General features: G+C 31.7%; 1 protein-coding gene across 1 annotated transcript in view; it reads right to left on the bottom strand.

Moving 5' to 3' along the window:
• Positions 1-266: 266 nt before the first annotated feature.
• Positions 267-18,073, bottom strand: part of LOC130898484 (voltage-dependent calcium channel gamma-5 subunit-like) — a 262,875-nt gene continuing 245,068 nt past the window's right edge. The window contains exon 6 of the mRNA XM_057807825.1: positions 267-6,946. Coding sequence (XP_057663808.1) covers positions 6,341-6,946 — 606 coding nt within the window. The 3' untranslated portion in view covers positions 267-6,340. The remainder of the gene's footprint in view (positions 6,947-18,073) is intronic.

The raw sequence follows: 18,073 nt of genomic DNA, 5'->3' as shown, positions 1-18,073 counted from the left end.
TCCCATCAATCTTATTAACTTTTATGGTATTTTTAGTTGTTTCATAATCTTTCTCTTTTTTGAACTGTTGAAATGAATCTAACATTGTTAAATGTATTTGGATTTTTTTTCTTAATTATTGGTATAATCATGCCATTAGAGCACTCCTGAGCACTCCTTTGGTATTGCCATACTCTTTCCATGATCTTACATATTCTATGCCTCATGTTATCTATTAAACTTTAACTCATAAACTAGCTATAGTATACGGAATAATTAAAACGCCGTTTATAATTTGTATAACATTTATTATTCACTCAATGGGAATATAAAATAATTAAGATTAATCACAAACCTTCGAATACATGTGACCAATACCTCATATTATGACTAATAATAACTATAACTTAAATATCACAGCGATCACAATTCTTTTTATTTTCAAAATAATTAATTGTAATACATTTTCAATTTCAATGGATACATTCACGATTGTTGAATTTTATATTATTTTGAAGATTATTTACGTTGTCTAAACGATATTTCGGTTATACTTCTGCTTAGGATCATAATAAAAACACATTAGTTTGGTATTTTCGATATTTTAGGATCCATTTAAACAGGTAACACATTAGTACTTGCGGTTTTACCTATAACTTCCGGTTAGACTTTTTTGAAATGGATTTATGGATTAAAGGAAATGTTGTAGGGCTTATTTTTAGATGATAAATGTAGAAAATAATAGTTTATAGTTCTCCATCTCCTTCACCCAAGTGCTACTTGACCAAACTTGACTCCTCCTCTGTTCAATTTATTCATGAGTTTCCTCAAGTTAAATTTCAACTTGTGGATGACTTTGAAGATTAGGCCGACGTAACCTTTCCATGAGTAAGTCTTCATGGATGGTTCAGATTCTTAATCAGTTTGCAGATATCTAGATTAAAGCCTCCTTTAAAGTCAACCTTTTCAAAAAATCTTCTTACGATCACTCTTGGACTCGTCTATCTCGACGATATGGCCTTCTAACTATATTTTACCCTTATCATACTTGCAATTCAGTGCCTCGATATATCTCTTTGCAGCAGGATTACTGGTAGGTCGGTGGGCCATCTCTGATGAGGTCTGGTCCTATTCCAAGGTGGTCTCTCGAAACTTATCTTTGTTAGGGCGTATATCAGAAGAACTAATTTTCACAACGTCAAACTATGTTGTTTGTTAACTGCCGCTCCGCTGGACTATTCGAAGTATTCTTCTTGTGGCAATGGAATCAGTCCCAGCCGTGACTGATGCGTAGCTTCATTTTTCTTTTTTACTTGGGACGATCGAAAAAGTGGTTCCAACGCAATGAACCATTCTATACAAGTTTCGTTTGAGGACGTATCTCGATAACCTACAGATATCCCAGTATTTAGTTATTTTAACTCAAGCAGAAATTAGCTCTATAGGGTTAGGTTAGTTTAATTATCTTAATCTGCCTCCAACTGGGAGAGTCTATATTTTCCTATGGAATTCGATATGTTTTTATTATCAAGAGGAACTGTTATTCATAAATCCAGTTTGAAAAGCCGAACTGAAAACAACTATTCAAATCATAGATCATTAAATGGATTCTGTTCCTCGAAAACGCCAAATTAGCGTGTTTATTATGATTTTAAACCGGGAGCAGTTTTGATCTTTCAATAATATAAGGTTAGATGGCGACAGTCATTAATTAACTAGTAAACCACCGCTTAATTATTGTTATTGAAAAACCGTTATTGTTCGAATTATGGTTAATTTCAAACGCATTATCTAGAATCATGAACCAATATATGATAAATAATAATTGAGGCCTATCAAAACAAAATTCGCCTTATCCACATTTTAGAAAAATTTAATTAGATATTTTTTTACTTTATTTGTTTCGCAACAGCCGACAAAGTTAAAACGTAGCAAAATTAGCTATAAATCGTTTAATTTACATCTGAATAATCGCAATAATAGTAAATCTGATTTTATTCAAGAATACAACTAAAGTATTACGTGCGACTCAGAGCTGATATTAATAATTAAAGTTCATAGGAGGCAAAAATTGAGTCAGCAGTATAAAGAATTCTTTCATAAACTGACCTCTCATCATATTTAGTAAGACTGATGACTCAACTATGATGTTATGTCTCAAAATACCCTTTATAATTTATCCACTTTTGAGTTAGTTTTTCTGATACCAGGGCATTCATTTATATCTCTAGACAGAGTTTTGAAGAGAATGGAAAAGATACTAAAAAACCAGCTAATGATCACTGATTGTAAAACTTGGTTGGATATTTTCAAAGAACTTGGTACAATTGCTGTCTTGAAAAGTGACTACAGTATAAATCGATTGTTAGAGAGATTTATATTGAGCAAAAAGAAAAATGGAAATGCTGCAACATACGGGGAGTTTTATCATAATTGAATGTTGGGACAGCCAAACCAGTTTTGAATAAAGATAAAAAGCGCGAGTAGCTTAGATTATTCTAATTGGCAGTAAGTATCAAAGTTAGCTGATCTGAAAAATTATTGATTTAACATTTCAGGGAAGAATAGCAAGGGAGTCAGGATATATGGTTTTTTTAGAACACTATTACTCACCACCTCCATCACTGCATTGTTAAATCCAAAATGACGCGGCAAATTTTTTTTCTCCAATTTATAATTCCAAATTAACTAAACTAATATTTTGGTTTTCACTTTTAGTTAAGTAAAAATCACTTAACCTTTCTGTTTAATTCTATAGGCATTAATTGGTCATAATAGAAACTGAAGGAATAAACGTCGGGCAGGTTTTTATCTAGTGAGAAATTATCTAAATTTGACATCACAAGTTTTGCTTTGATAGACTTCTATTCAAGTCTCCCTTCTGTGTCAGAAAACAAAACAGTAGAAAGTGTTTCTTCTATATAATCTACAATTGACGGATCTGTGCTTATTGATATAACCACATTTAACTTTTGTTTTCATAAAAATGAACTAATTTATATAAATGAGAATAAGATGAAATTAGTGCGTGTATGTATTCATCGGAAATTGTTCAAATACGATATGAGTGAAGAATTTTGGATCGGAGAAAATCTTGATGCTTCAACTACTATCTATTAACTATGTATGTACGGATCCAACAAAAATTTAAAATTTCTTAGCTTCAACAAATTTTTTATTTATAAAATCAGCATCAAAACCGCTCAGTTCAAAAATACGACCCCTTAAATAGTATGAAGTATGGGATAACGGCGTAATTATTGATAATGAATAATTTATTCATTTGATATCTTCATTAATGATGTTTATTATTGTATAAAAAAGACTGAGAAATAATTTTGGTAGTTGCAATTTCGAAATCCTGTAGGTGGCATCGTTTTCATCTATAATAAAAATAAAACAAAGTTATTTGAATTAATGGGAAAAGGCCAGATTTAAGAGAACTGGCAGACACGTTTAACAGAAATACTAAAGAAATTTTAGAAGCTGGTAGGTACTGTTCAATAATGTTACATGGTGCTGCAAACATTAAAGATCTGCAAGTATTTCTGGATAAAATGAGATATGAGTCCTTCAATGAGGCAACGATTGAAAATTCTGCTGTTAAAAAAATATTGATCTCACTGATTGGGGGGTGGACAAAAGTTGAAGGTCCATTGCAACCCTTTAAAATTCAAAAAGTTCTACGCCACAAGAACTCTAGCAAATGATATTTTGCAGTAACAAAAAAGGATGCGATGAGGCTGCCGGAAAATTGGACTTTTTTGTAACTCAACCTGGAATGGATGGTCTGGTAAAAATTGTCTGAACAGTGCTCCAACAATTGATAAAGAAGAGGATGAAGACGAAAATACAGATAGTGATAATGATGATTGTTAAATTTTATTCATTTTGTATATTAATTTTTTTAATTGAAATGTGACACAAAAAACAATAAATACATCGGTAGTAGTTTTTAATGAATGAAAATATGGAAAATAACTATTTGCGAAACAAGCACTACAAAAAAATTAAACATCAGTAATATTTTTGATCATGAATGTTTTTTTCAACTCTTGCAATAAGGGATGAATTTTAAGGGTGAAAAATTTTTTATAAAGAAACATATGAGTTGAATACAATAAAAAGAACACTTTCCATATAAATTAAGTAAGATGAAGAACTATAATTGTTTGTTTGTGTTTGTTTTTTTATTTTATCATAAGAGAGGTTAGTTTTTAAGGGCTGATATACATTTACCAAGAGTTGAAAAACATAGATAGTATCCTAAAATATCGTGCGAGCTTTATTTCAATCCTACAAATGTTTTTATAAATTTCTAAACGTTTTAACTTGACAATAAGGGGTAGTTTTTACGCCTTAAAATAATTTTCATCTATTGGCACGTACTTTTGTTCACTGGACTTCGTTCCAAAGATTGTTAACTAGCCTTGACCATTTCTGTAACAGAATATTATGGAGCGTATTTCTTGATTGATTGATTAACAGTTTTAAAATTTACTTGTTTCAATTTAGAAAGTGGTAAAATTTATTGTGGAAATGCCGTTAATGAGACTCACATTCATAATAATTTTCCAAATTGATATTAAAAATTGTCAGGAATAAATACTTTATGAGAGAAAGTTGAAAATAAAATTTTTCTCCATAGCAACTTTTCAGGAACGTTTTCATTGAAGATTCCAATTTGAGCAGGAGCTTAATTCTTCTAAAAGACGATTATCAAAAATCCAGTAGCACAATTAAATGGAAATTTTTATAATCTGCCGCAAAACTGAAAGAATTGAAAGAATTTCACAGCTGTTTTTACTTAACCAACAAGTACACATTAAAACCTCGTTGTTGGCATGGAAGTGTAATGATTCCAATGAGATACATTTTCTATTATTCATCCAAGAGAAAATTTTTAATACTTCGCAGTAATATTCATGAACAATTGCAAATAAATACCAGCGAATTGCATTTAGTATTTTCTGCTTGTTGGTTCAATCCTCATTTATAATAGTACCAAGGTATTTATATTGTTTGACTCTATCTACTGGATAGCTTCGTGTGATCTTATTTTTACTTATGATCATGAATTTTGACTTTTTGACATTGATATTCAGGCCGTATTGCTGACTATGACTGGTGAGACTATTCATCAGGCTTTGTATACAATGGTATGTTCTGCATATCTGATGTTGTTTGGCCTGTATCCATTTAGCTGTATACCTTTTTTATATCATAAATGACTTCGCGGAATATCCGCTTTGAGTTCAAGTTAAAGAGGAGTAGAGATAATATGCATCCTCTTCTCGTTATTTTCACTTTTTCTGAGTTTACTCCTTCGATACTAAGATTTGCGGTGTGGTACCAGTAGAAGTTTCCAATTATTCTCAGGTCATTAGTATTATATCTAGTTTTCCATGCTTTCTATCTGGACCTGTACTCAGAAAGCCAATTAACAGTAAATCTACAATATCAGAAGTACCATAAAATTTGACGAATTTTCTGTTATATCATTAGCTGTTCAATTACTTTATGTTTACTACATTGAATTTTGAAAACCAAAGAAATCCTTTCACATATCCTTGTGTGCTTTTACTGATACTAGCTGATATACAATTTTCTAGTCATTATTTCGAAAAATGAATGATCTTTTCCATTATCACCATGCTGTTTCTTACTAAGAAGAGATATTTTGTAGCTTCAATTTGTACGTAAATTATTCATAGCCGTGTATATTACTAATTTTTTGTCATCATATAATATTAACGCTACGATTATATAAAATTCTTAACACAATTTATCTATTGACTTCATCATGTATTTATAGCTGTTTTTGATAACATCCTGTATTTGCCATATCAAATATTTATCTGATTTTGTGGATCGAAAAGATTCAGTTTACCTTTATGTATATGTGAGCGAATGCTGAGAATCCGGGCTGTATTGAATAAGAAAAAGATTTTAAAACGTTGTGAATAATTCAAAAATATAGTGCAACAGATCATATTCCAAATTTTATTATTCCAAAATTTAAATTCTGGTCTTATATTTCTTTCAGTATTAGTCCCACGTTTTTAGGAACTCTATTCAGAAAGACGAAAATATGGTTTTCTGTTGAATAAAACATCAACAAAACTATAAATATGTCCGAGTAGGTTTGTTTAGAATTGAGAAACAAGAACAAAGTGAGTAAACCAGAATGATGTTAAAATTTCTTAAACGGTTTCATGAGTACTGGAGCTCAGTTTTATATAAAAATTATCAATATACCGACTTGTCTATAATATTTCCTAATAATTTATATGAAGATATCAAATAAATGATTAAAACTGAGTAATAGTTGATATATTCACGATACATAACACCAGACGAGTCACACTGCACTTCCCGAAAAACTGAAATCAACATTAGTTCGTTTACCAAAATCTGTGAATGTGGTGTCAGGAACATGAAACGTCTCTATCTTCGAGCATTTTTTCTTATTTTTCGAATGCTGCAAGGTTTTGCTCCTTCCACAGTAGCCACTGGAACTAGTTGAACTTGAGCTTCCCAAATCAGACACCCCCAAGAATCCTTGATTTAGGGCGCTATTAGCCGAATGGTCATAGTGCATAGTACCGTATTTCATCGGTAGGCTTGATAACGATAAAGGAGCTGTAGAAGTGTGACTTTTTATTGTTATAGGAATTGTTTGTCCCGCTAGAGTTTGTGCTACACTCAGATTTGGTCCATCTACGTTCGGAACAATACAGGTTTGTTCGGAATTGTCCATTCCATATTCAGGACATTTATTAGTCGTACATACGTCAGGTGGGGTTTTGTTCATCATCGATACACTTTCAACTTCATATTTTGAATGATCCGATGGAAAAGGGTCGTATTGTAGAGATGAAGGAATTGTATGGTGTACCAAATATTCGTTGGACATATGGTGATGCTCTAGAAGTTTACGTTCTGCTCCGGGTACCATTTGTCTTACCTGGAAATAAAATAAAATAATAGAGTTTCGTATTTTTGTGGTAAATGATTTTTTTCTATTTTATTACCGATTAAAGTGGTGATAATTGAAAATTCTGAAATTACTTACGACGAGGAAGGTGAAAAGTTTGATAAATATACTACTAATTAAGGTATTATCATAAAAAACGAATATTTCTAGTCAATTCAAAAACAAGAGAGATTTTGTATAGGGTGTTGGTTTTTTAAGTTATATCAATGTGTTAAAAAAATTATGTGAAATTTTAATCGCTATGGAGGATCAAGAACGTATCGAATTTTTTGCGTACGAGGGTATGGTCGAAACGATATTAAGTAGTGACTGTTGAACGTTTGTATCTTGCGGACTCTCGTACACCTGATGCCCCAAAAAACAGGTGCGTTGATAGAAAATCAAAAGGAAGCAATAGAAAAAGTGAAGAGGTCAGTTTTTCACAATCCTTCTTTATCCATTCAAAAGCGAAGATATTTCAAATTTCTCGAATTTTCTATTTCCTACCAATATCCATTAAAATCTACTTCCGTTTTTTCAATCATCCAGTTTGTTTATAAAGTACCGTACTATCGTCAAAACCGCATATTTCTTTATTCAATATTCAAAAAATTACAGTCGTAAGGAATTAGAATTATTACAAAATTGTTCATATTTGAAGAGATGATTCGTGTTTAAGATATCGACCTAAAACTGGTTATTTAATGATAAAAACTCAAAACCCTGAACGCCTTCGTTCACTTCACAAATAAGAAACAATAGAAGAAGTGAGGTCATCTTTATCTAGAAACGAAGCCAAGCATTAAACATTAAAAAGGAAGATTTGGATTTGAAAGCGTCAAAAATTTAGTTGTTGCAGGATATGAACTACGTAAATCGACTAAATTTTGCGAAAGAAATGTTGCAACTCACTGTATGGTAACGAAAAGAAGTTTCACCTGAATGGCCATGTGAATACCGAAAATTGGGCGAAGAAAAATCCAAGACTAAAGTGTGAATGACCCCTCCACAATCGAAAGGTCGTTATACTAGCCGCCATATCTGCCATAATCGGCTTTCATTTATCATGAAGACGTGAATACTGACCGTTATTTTGATTATGAGATCGGGAGATATTTTTTCCCAGAAACTATAGGAAAGTTAGAACTACGTAAAGTTGATAGTTGTAATCGATACGGAGTGTACTATTTCTTAAACCTAAATGAATACGTTACTTTACATTTAGAACACAGTGTATTATCTATATCTGCAATGATTAGACTATTTGTGGAGGAGAAAATCTTCAGAAGACATTTCGACTGCTGGAATTTCTAGGATATGTGCAATTTGTTTCTCAACAGATAGTAAAACGGAACTACCATAAGGTATTTCTACATCATACCGCTTGGACTTGTTTTGGTTTATTCACTAAATCTTCCTGTTTTTGCTTGATTATTTCTGTCACCATATTAGATAGAGTTTTCCAAATTTCCTCGCTAATTGTCATTTTATGAACAATATGTTCTCTCATAAGCTCCCGTTTTTTTGTATGGCTGCTCTATTACATTCCTCCTGCCATCTTTGACATGGAAAAAAGGTATGCTCTGCAGTATCTTCCACTTTAGGACAATAGATACAAATTTGAGTAACTCCGTTTTTTGAAACGGTAAAAATAAGCCACGTCCTCTTGGTAGCTATGTCAGGTGATGATTTACACATCCGTGTTATCTATTGAGCCAAATTTTAATATTAGAGATTAATATTTTTGTCCAGCTACCTTTGTCTGTCATACTGTCCCATTGTCTTTGATAGCTTCCCATGGACACCTCTTTTTACTTTATCTTCACTATCTTCACTTTATCTTCACGTCAAGCTTTTTTCCTCACCAGTTGGTCTGTATTGATATAAATTGATTTGAACTGAATACATTTTGTCTTAATCTAATCTCTGATTTTAGTTCTTCTCATTGTTTATAATTTCTGATCACGTAATTTGTGTTTGTGGTGTAAACTATTACTACCAATTCAATCCTTATTTTTTATCTGGGTATTGTGTTGAATAATATTTTTTAATCATTAAGTTTAATGCACGTTTTTATTTTGAAATTTGTTTTTTTCTACTGTTTCATTGCAAACATATAGCCTAGAGTACTAACTCAATTGAATTGACCGTGATTCTGATAATTGTGATTCTTTAATATTTTACTATTTTATTTAATGAAATTATTCATATATAATCACATTCAAACTAATTTTATTTAGATTTTATTTATGCTGTTCCCTATTTTTGTTTTTTTGTTATCCAAAGAAACATTCGAATTTTTGGCATGTATAGAAATTTCCACTCAATTTTAAACTAATCTATTGGCTTTGGAAATTTCTTGGTAATTATTATTTATGAAAGCTTGAGTTTTATACGAAATGGAGTTGCTTTATTCCTGGCAAACTTTCAAAATCAAAAACTTCAAGCTGACAGTTTATTAGGTTTCATTAAGAGCTTTAGCGCAACGTGAGAAATTTGCAACAAAATGAAAATATCGATTAGTTGCTTTTTCTTTGATATCCTAAACATGCTTTCGAAACTTTTAAAATAAAATTAGTATCCATAGTGTATATTACATATTATATTATATAATAAACAATATTAAAAGTAAGCATTTATTGCGAATGCTTGTATTCAAAATAAGGATTTGAAATAATTAATATTTTATTGCTAGATGTTGTTGTTTATCACTGTTTTTTATTTTTTTATAAACTCGCTGCTCAAACGGCTCAAACCCATCATAGGAAAGTATAATCTGATCCCATCTTATCACTTCCAGCTTAGAGAAACCCACTCTACGATCGATCAAGTCCACCGAATTACAAATGTCACAGAAAAGTTTTATGAATTTTTTCTTCAATAAATTTTTTATAAGTAAGTATAATTTATTATACAATGGATATTTATTTCATGATTTAATACATTTAAACACTTTTCACTGAATTGTTGAATTTTTGTTGTAGATTTTAATTAACAACGAAGGATATTTTGTAAAAATCAGCGTTCGATATAGATTCTTGGGAGTCACCGGGTAATTTTTGCTTTTTATTTATCACATTTATTGTAGTAAAGTATTTTAATACATTTAACTATATAACATTCAGTTCTAGAATTCAAAGAATGCATATTTCCTTAAAAAAATAAAATGAATAATAATGTAAAGAACTCAGGTGGAATCCTTCGCTTACGGGTTGTCCGGAAATGTCCGGATAATTTTTTTTGTTGGATGAGTATTAGAATCATTAAACATGATAAAAAAATGTCTATATGACAAATTCAAACAAAAAATGCACCCGTAACAGGGGCATACCTCAAAAAATGACATCCGCAGTGAAAATGTTAATAGTGTTGTCCAGATAGATTTTAGACAATCTAATATAAGTTTCAATGGTAGGAACCAATTGGAAATTTTTGAATCACTTGAGTTTCATCCATAAACAACAATCTCGTCTACTAATCAATAGTCAAATGTGGATACTTACTCTCACTGTATTATAGTACTATTTAAGTTCAATTGATGACAAATTGAAGTGAAATGAATAGTCAACCATTTTATTAGTAACAACCTAATCACAGGAACTTTTCTAACTACAGAAGGAGTGAGACAAGGTGGTTATTTATAGATAACATAATGAATATCTGCTCAATCAACAAAAAGAAACTATGAGTCGAATAGAAAACTTGCAAGTAGTAAAAATATCTGATAAAGGATATGATGATATAGTACTTATTGCAGAAAACATTCGAAATTTACAGAATTTACAAATATCTGGGAAAATAAATTAAAGCAGTTTGATATGATGATGAATGTAGAAAAGACTGCGTTATAACAATACAACAATAAACTGAGAAATAGTAAGATATGGCATTCAAAATTAACATTATTAACAACGCAAAGAACACAAATAAAAAATACAGGCAATGAAGACGCCAAGATTGCTAAGAAAATTGAAAACGTCTTAAATACATATAGAAGCATAAACCACTGCTTGATTAATGGAAAAGGAGTTTCAAGAAAAATGAACTTAAATGTTCAAAAAGAAATTTGTAGATCAATATTGACTTACTGTTATCAAACATGAAACATTAATAGATAAAAACAGCATCACAACTTGCAGAAAAAAAATATTTAAGGTATGTAAGAAGTGATGTTAGATTAACAAATGACCAAATGACCAAATACGACAACATCTGATTGAATTCACCTGCATTAGTGGTAGAGGAATAAAAAGTTACTACTCGGTATTTTGGTGTGGATCTCTATTCGATTTTTTTTTCATAACTATGAGATTACCTACTTCTCTAGATGATATTATTTATGGCTCTTATCACAAAACTGACATGATGAAGAATAATGAATAATATAATGAAGCCATAAAGAATACAATGAAAAAATACTTACAACTATTGCTTCTGTGAAAAACTGAAATACTCAATCAAACATAAGATGTCGATACATGAAATGAAGATGTATTTGCCTATACAATTCTTTGATATATTAGAATCCTACATCTCACAAAGAAACTTCAGAATTAAACAAAAAACAAAAAAAAGCCTGCTTTGAGCTGGATAAATTAATGAGGAGTGCCACAGGGCAGTGTTTCTGTATAGAAATAACATGCCTAAATTAGGAATTGTTTCCAGGAACAGTCTCCGTGAAAGTGAAAATAACGTCGGCACTTTTTGTTCTATATACATTCCATAAATATTACACGAATGAAAAGTTCTTGAAAGAAATCAATGCACTTTGTTACACTATTGTCTTTTTGTGTTTTTTAGGACCTATCAAATTATTCACAATTTTCCAAACTGAACTTTGAGGGATGCTCGTTGAATTAGCTTGTAACACGCTTTTCGGCTTCTTACGTTTTTCTTAAAACATTTTGAACATTCTTTTGTTCACGTATTGTGGCACAGTAGTCACTTCGGATTTATTTATTCTAACATTCAAGTTTTTGGAGAAAGTAATTTGTTACCCATTGATTCGAATTCTTCCCCTACCTATCTACACTCCAAATAAAATTTACTAAATTTGTAGCGATTTTATTCTTTATATTCGCTGGTAAGTTCTTCTTTGCTTTTTTCATCTTTGTGCTCACAAAAATTCCAGTTATTGCTATCAATTTCCTTTTTGTTAAGCTATTTTGTATTAAGTATCCGCGTAAATTCGAAATTTCTATTTATTTGGGGCACAGAACGAATAGAATATTACTGTCAGGTTATACTTTAAAAAAATACAAATCCGTTTTTTTTTATATTTTATATTTCATTCAAATCTGTTCTTTCTTCTCGTTCCTTCTTTCGTAATTTCCATCTGTGTTTTCGTTACCTTTCTTCTTTAATTTTCCCCGCAGTTCTACAGCTACCAGGTTGGGAGTTTCAGCCACCAAGGATCCAATCATCAGACTACAAACACTCGGAATTCAGTTGAGGGCTGCAACCGTCCTGGTTTTCCATAGATAAGTCCCAGCCTTGTCTTTGATATATAAATAAATCTAAGTTGTTTTTTTGAATTTATAACTGTTTTCATTCATTATGATCCTCAACTTAGTATCAGTTATTTATATACTTTAACTGAGGCCGAATACCACTTCCTGATGAAGAGTCTCCTACCGGGGAAGTAGGTTATAAGCTTTACCAAACATCACCTCTTTCAATGAAAAGTATTTTTCGTGACCTCGCTCTACTTACTTTAAGTTAACACTTTTAGGCCTCAACGGGCAAACATTTGCGCTTCGAAAAGACACTATTGAACTTCATAATACAAGAGAGAGAGATTCGTTGGTAAAAATTTGGTAGGATAGGATTTTTGTAAGGAATTTTGTATGTTTGAGTAGGCCCTGATATAGGAGTGGCTCCTCTGCAGGGCTGAGGTTGTGGTGGTTTTGTTGGGACATGTTTGTCCAATTTTTTCCAGTGGGGTTTTTTGACCGAGAAAACGAAGTGGAGCTTGCAAGTAAAAACTGTTTTTTTGAGAGGTTTTATTATTTTTTTTTGGTTTTTCGAAATTTTGTGTTTTTTTTCAATTTAATTTGGAGTGGGTGGATACAGCTGCGGCTGTATTATTCCCTATCGTTGGCCATTTGGCTGGAGAACCGGTTCACCAGGTTACAGGGAAACCACAGAAAACCTGCAACACCGACACTCCTTAATACAAATTCATTACTTGAAATCAACTGACACAACGACGTTGTGTCCATACACTGTTAGAATCAGGTATAAATATGAGGGTAGAGTCTATTCTATTGCATAGCTAGTCATTTTCTTAGATCGTGAAATATTATATAGCAAACCTTGTAAACATCTTTAAAGCTTCATATCCGGTTGCATTCGAGTTTGAGAGCATGCAAACTTCTTATCAACAATGTTTTTTTTTATAAAATGAAAATTGGTTTCGTTTAATTGAATATAGTGTTTAGAAAGATATAAATATCGATTATCCTTCATGATAATATTTGCTAGTGCGCTCGTTAATTAATTTCACTGATTAATTTATTGTGGCATTAATAAAAGCGTTTATTGTTAACAGTATGTGGTGTTATTATATGTTGCAGCGTTCCAGTGCAATACCGATAAATGCACGAAATAAAAAGAAGAAGAGATAAAATCGTCTGTTTTGAATCCGTTTATTTTCGCATATGCCTCGGATAGAACTTCAAAATCTCTTTTAACAAACCGCAAACTTTAAAAGGCATATGCTACAAAGGCGAGTATGTCATTAGAGAAAACCCTTTCGCGTAAAAGTATTTAATGATGTCTTCAATACCTCTAAAGATCTCTTTCTCTATATATAGAATTCATAGGAAAAACTCCGAATGGAATACCTCTTCAAAGGAAACTTGTTGATTTTCATTCAACTTTTTTTAATACTTTCATGCGATGCATTGCTCGTAATAAAGGTAAATATATATGCAGAAGTCTAGGGAACTTATAATTCGATTGCTGCATATCGAGGAGCTCTTTGAGTGCAAAATTATGTAAGCTATTATATGCATCTTTGAAAACCGCCTAATTCACTTAAGTTCTAACTTTGACGTAATTATGTCTCCATTTCAACGTTCTTTGAATAAGTGATAAATTGAATACAGGATGTCCCAGAAAAATTAGTTCACGAGGGTGATTTGGTTCCGGATACTTTATTTTACAAAGTCACTACTGACATTATATATTTAAATTATTGTTATGCAGATGTCAGCATAAGTCAGGCAGCTCTATCGAAAGATAAAACCTATCTGCAATGCGGCTATCAAGTATCTGATCGTTCTTTACTATGAATGCTGAAAGTATACAATCCGCGTCTCCCCCACGCACTTCACGGGGATGACTTCGATCGCAGATTGAAATTTTGCGGATGCAGTCAGGCATAACTGTGTGTACTGGAACGACCAGAATCCTCACGTCTTCTTTAATAAGAATTAAACCTACCTGGGGTGTATGTGTGTGTAGACAGCGGGAGAACTCGCGGATCTGTCATTTTTTGAGGATCACGTGACGGGCCAATGTTATCTGGTAATGCTCGAAGATTTATTTGGTCAAATGGACCACGAACCAGCACTCGTGACTATCCGTCTTTCACGCGAGATGGAGCTTCGTCGCACTACGCGTTACTTCAAGGATCGCGACCTCCGAATTGGAATTGAAGAAGAATTTGAAACTCTTCGCGGACAGCTTCACATACTTCGCCGGACCTGTCTCTCAGTCGAGAAACCTTGCCGCAAATGCATTGATTAAGATGGGTATCAATTTGAACACTTACACTAACCTTTATGCGTATCCCTTTTGTATTTTATTTTGATAAATTTTGAAAATGCATTCTTTTCTTTTAATGCAAATTTGTATTTTAATGGTCAAATTCTAAGAACAATAATTCGAAAAAATCACAGATGCAAAGTTACTTATTGTGCTTTGTTACATATTACAATATGTGTAATATTCCACGGTTTTTGCCACTACTATCCTAGGCCGTCACCAGCAGAATGATCAAATATTTAACTGGTGAAACTGGATGTTAAATAATTAAAATTGACTTTAACTCCGTAGCCGTTAATTTTAGTTGTTCATAATCTAATCAACTAAGGGGCATTAATATGTACACTATTAAAAAATGTTTGTAATACTATTTATTAAAATAATAATTACACTGCACAATGTCAATATATGAATATTTTAATTAAAATTAAAGTTCTGATATTTCTAAGATACACCAAAACTTAATTAAGTATTTTTGACTAATAATATTATTGCTACTACCGGGGTAACACTATGCGGCAATCGGCGGGGTACAATAATCAAAAATGTCGCATATTATGGCAACAATTGTGCGACATAGCAATACCTTTCGTCATGTACCAGATTTTCGTAGCTTATGTTCGAAAAACATGTTGTGAAGACTACAAGGTGTGCTCTTACCGAAGACTAATTTACAACCTCTACTGCGCAGTCTCTTTCCGCAATATTGGCTGTCAACAGCTCATTGATTTATATTTATTTACATTGATTGTATAGAGTAGTTATTGAAATTAAAATGCCTTCTTGTTCTGTACCTTCATGCACAAATAACAATACGAATTGTAGAGGTAAATATATTAGTTTCTATAGATCTCCTACAAAAGATATTAAATCACTTAACGAATGGTGAAAAGTTTGTGGAGAAAGACAGATTAACCTCCAAAACGGTAAGTGTTTACAAGTTTATCCTATATTTTTTTGGTGATTCATTTAACATTGATCAAATATTTATTGTTTGAATAGCAAGAGTCCATTTAAAAAAAGTAGTTATGTGCAAAGGCCCGAGCACTCGATTGTTAGTAGAGATACAAATATCTATGTGTTATCCAAAGAAGTAGTGCCAACTGAGAATCTATCTACTGGTGAAAATTTAAAAGAACTGTATCTCAAGCTTAGAATTGCCGAGCGTTCGCCAAAAGCTACGAAATTTTATTCGTAGTTAGATTTGCTGCTTGTGTTTTGTTATGTTAACTAAACTTTTACAATTTGTTTTATTAATAAATTGTTTAAGAACACATTTTATTTACTATTTAAATCTCCTTGTTAAACGGAAAAATGTATAATATACATTCTTTACGTGGCAAAAAGTTTTGGAATCTATTTAAAAATGTTGAATTCAAATTAATTTGAGAATTGTTTTTATTGAAATAACTTTCAATCAAGCCCAATTTAACATATGCTGAATTAATTGATTCAAATTCCCGCAATGACTTGATTGGCAAGAGGAACAATATGGCTGATAGTGGGATAGGCCTCTCATTGGCTGTGGCTATCGGGCTACGCAAAAAAAACCTGGTAGTCTTTACATCATGTCGAAAAAAATGGATTCCGAGCAACATTATTGGTGCGTCGAAGCAGTTTTTAGATTATGTTTTGTTTTTATTTGTTTTAAAAAGTAAACATTTTGGCGATACAACACTAAGAAATTGAATTGAAGAAGATTTTTGGTATTGGATTGGGGTAATGAAAAATATTTAGATTTCATTGAAGACTATAATAAGAGTGAAGTGTTGTGGGATGTTCGCAATTCAAATTATAAAAATAATACACTAAAACTGGATGTTTTACGTAGCCTCACATAAAAATACGATTTAGATGAAAAGAGTATCATGAAGAAAATAAAGAACCTCAGAAGCGGATTCCACAGGAAATGATTTTATTATAAATTGTTGCAGTTTATACTCGATCTGTCTTAATCTATCTTGGTAGTTAGTATCCTCTCTGTGAATATATGGTGTAATTAATTCTAGTAAAAACTCAATTTCCTCTTTGATAGTCTGGTAAAGTTTTCAAATAATGCACCGTCATCCGCTCTTAAATTTGTTGATAAACTTGTTCGCGAGCCATTCTGAAATAATTTGCTTTTTCACTTTCTTCTTCCGTTGTCTACTTGCATGGCCTGGAACTAAATAAGCTGCTGCTGATCAGCTATATCCTATGATGTTTGTCCCCTTGATCAATCGAGGAAGTAGACCAAAAACATTCCAAAATTAGCACAATGCTTTGAAAATTGATGGATATTTTTATGAAAAAAATAAGACACATACTGCTTACATTACTTCTCTTCAAATAATATACTATTATGATCAAAATATTAACGTTATACAAAAAATTCTGTACGATATTTGTGTTAGACTTAAATTTTATTCTCTGAATGAATTTTTTTAATCCGCTTTTGATACTCGTATATATTTATGCTCTAAAAGAATATTTAATTGCTAATATAAAGTTTCTCGAATGAATGTACTTGATATTCATTCTATTTTTAAAACTAGCGTGTTTTTCTTAAATAAATCTTAAAAATATTTGAACCAATCAGGTAAATTGAAACCAATTTGAATTTTTTTTTCGAATCACGAATACTTCAAAAAGAATTATTACGTTTTTGGTATTAGTTATAGACTTCATTCATATAGTTGACCTATCATAACTAGCATAATCAGCTGATGATGCTGACACTCTGATCATCCCACAATGATCCTATATCTACTTGAAGTTCCAGATTTGTCTTAAGCAGTGGTGCATTGAAACTAATGATTTGAAGTTAGATAATGTTACAGTTCCAAAGGAAACATCTCATACTATCGAAATTAAGTTGAACTCCCATAAGATAAAAAACACTACACCAAGACCGAAGACTATCTCGACAGAAAAAGATATTCACCTAGCGGAAACATGTGGGACTGAAATTGAGCCAAATGTATTGGTTTTTAAGTAGAAAATCCCAACTATCAACTGGAAACAAAGTACTACTGTATAGTAGTATCTTAATGACTGTATGGATATGCGGAATTCATCTATGGGGGACAGCGTGCAATTCCATCGTAGAGATTCCAAAACAAGGCGATGGGTATCGCTATTAGATATGTACTCAATTGTGTGCATGGGATCCCAATTGAATACGTCAAAGATGTTATTGTGCACTTAGTGTCAAACATCCAAATGTTTCAATAAGATTAGTAAACGACGGCGTCTTAAAATAATGGAACCTATTGACTTAACAAGTAGACTCATGTAGTTATAACTAATTTTTTGTAATCTTATACAATCTTATATAATCCTAGTATGAATGATAGCTAGAAACGACAA

This window comes from Diorhabda carinulata, chromosome 10 (genome assembly GCF_026250575.1).
Source record: "Diorhabda carinulata isolate Delta chromosome 10, icDioCari1.1, whole genome shotgun sequence".
NCBI classification, from domain to species: domain Eukaryota; kingdom Metazoa; phylum Arthropoda; class Insecta; order Coleoptera; family Chrysomelidae; genus Diorhabda; species Diorhabda carinulata.
The sequence above is the reverse complement of the archived record's forward strand: the minus strand, read 5'-3'. Positions and strand labels throughout refer to the sequence as shown.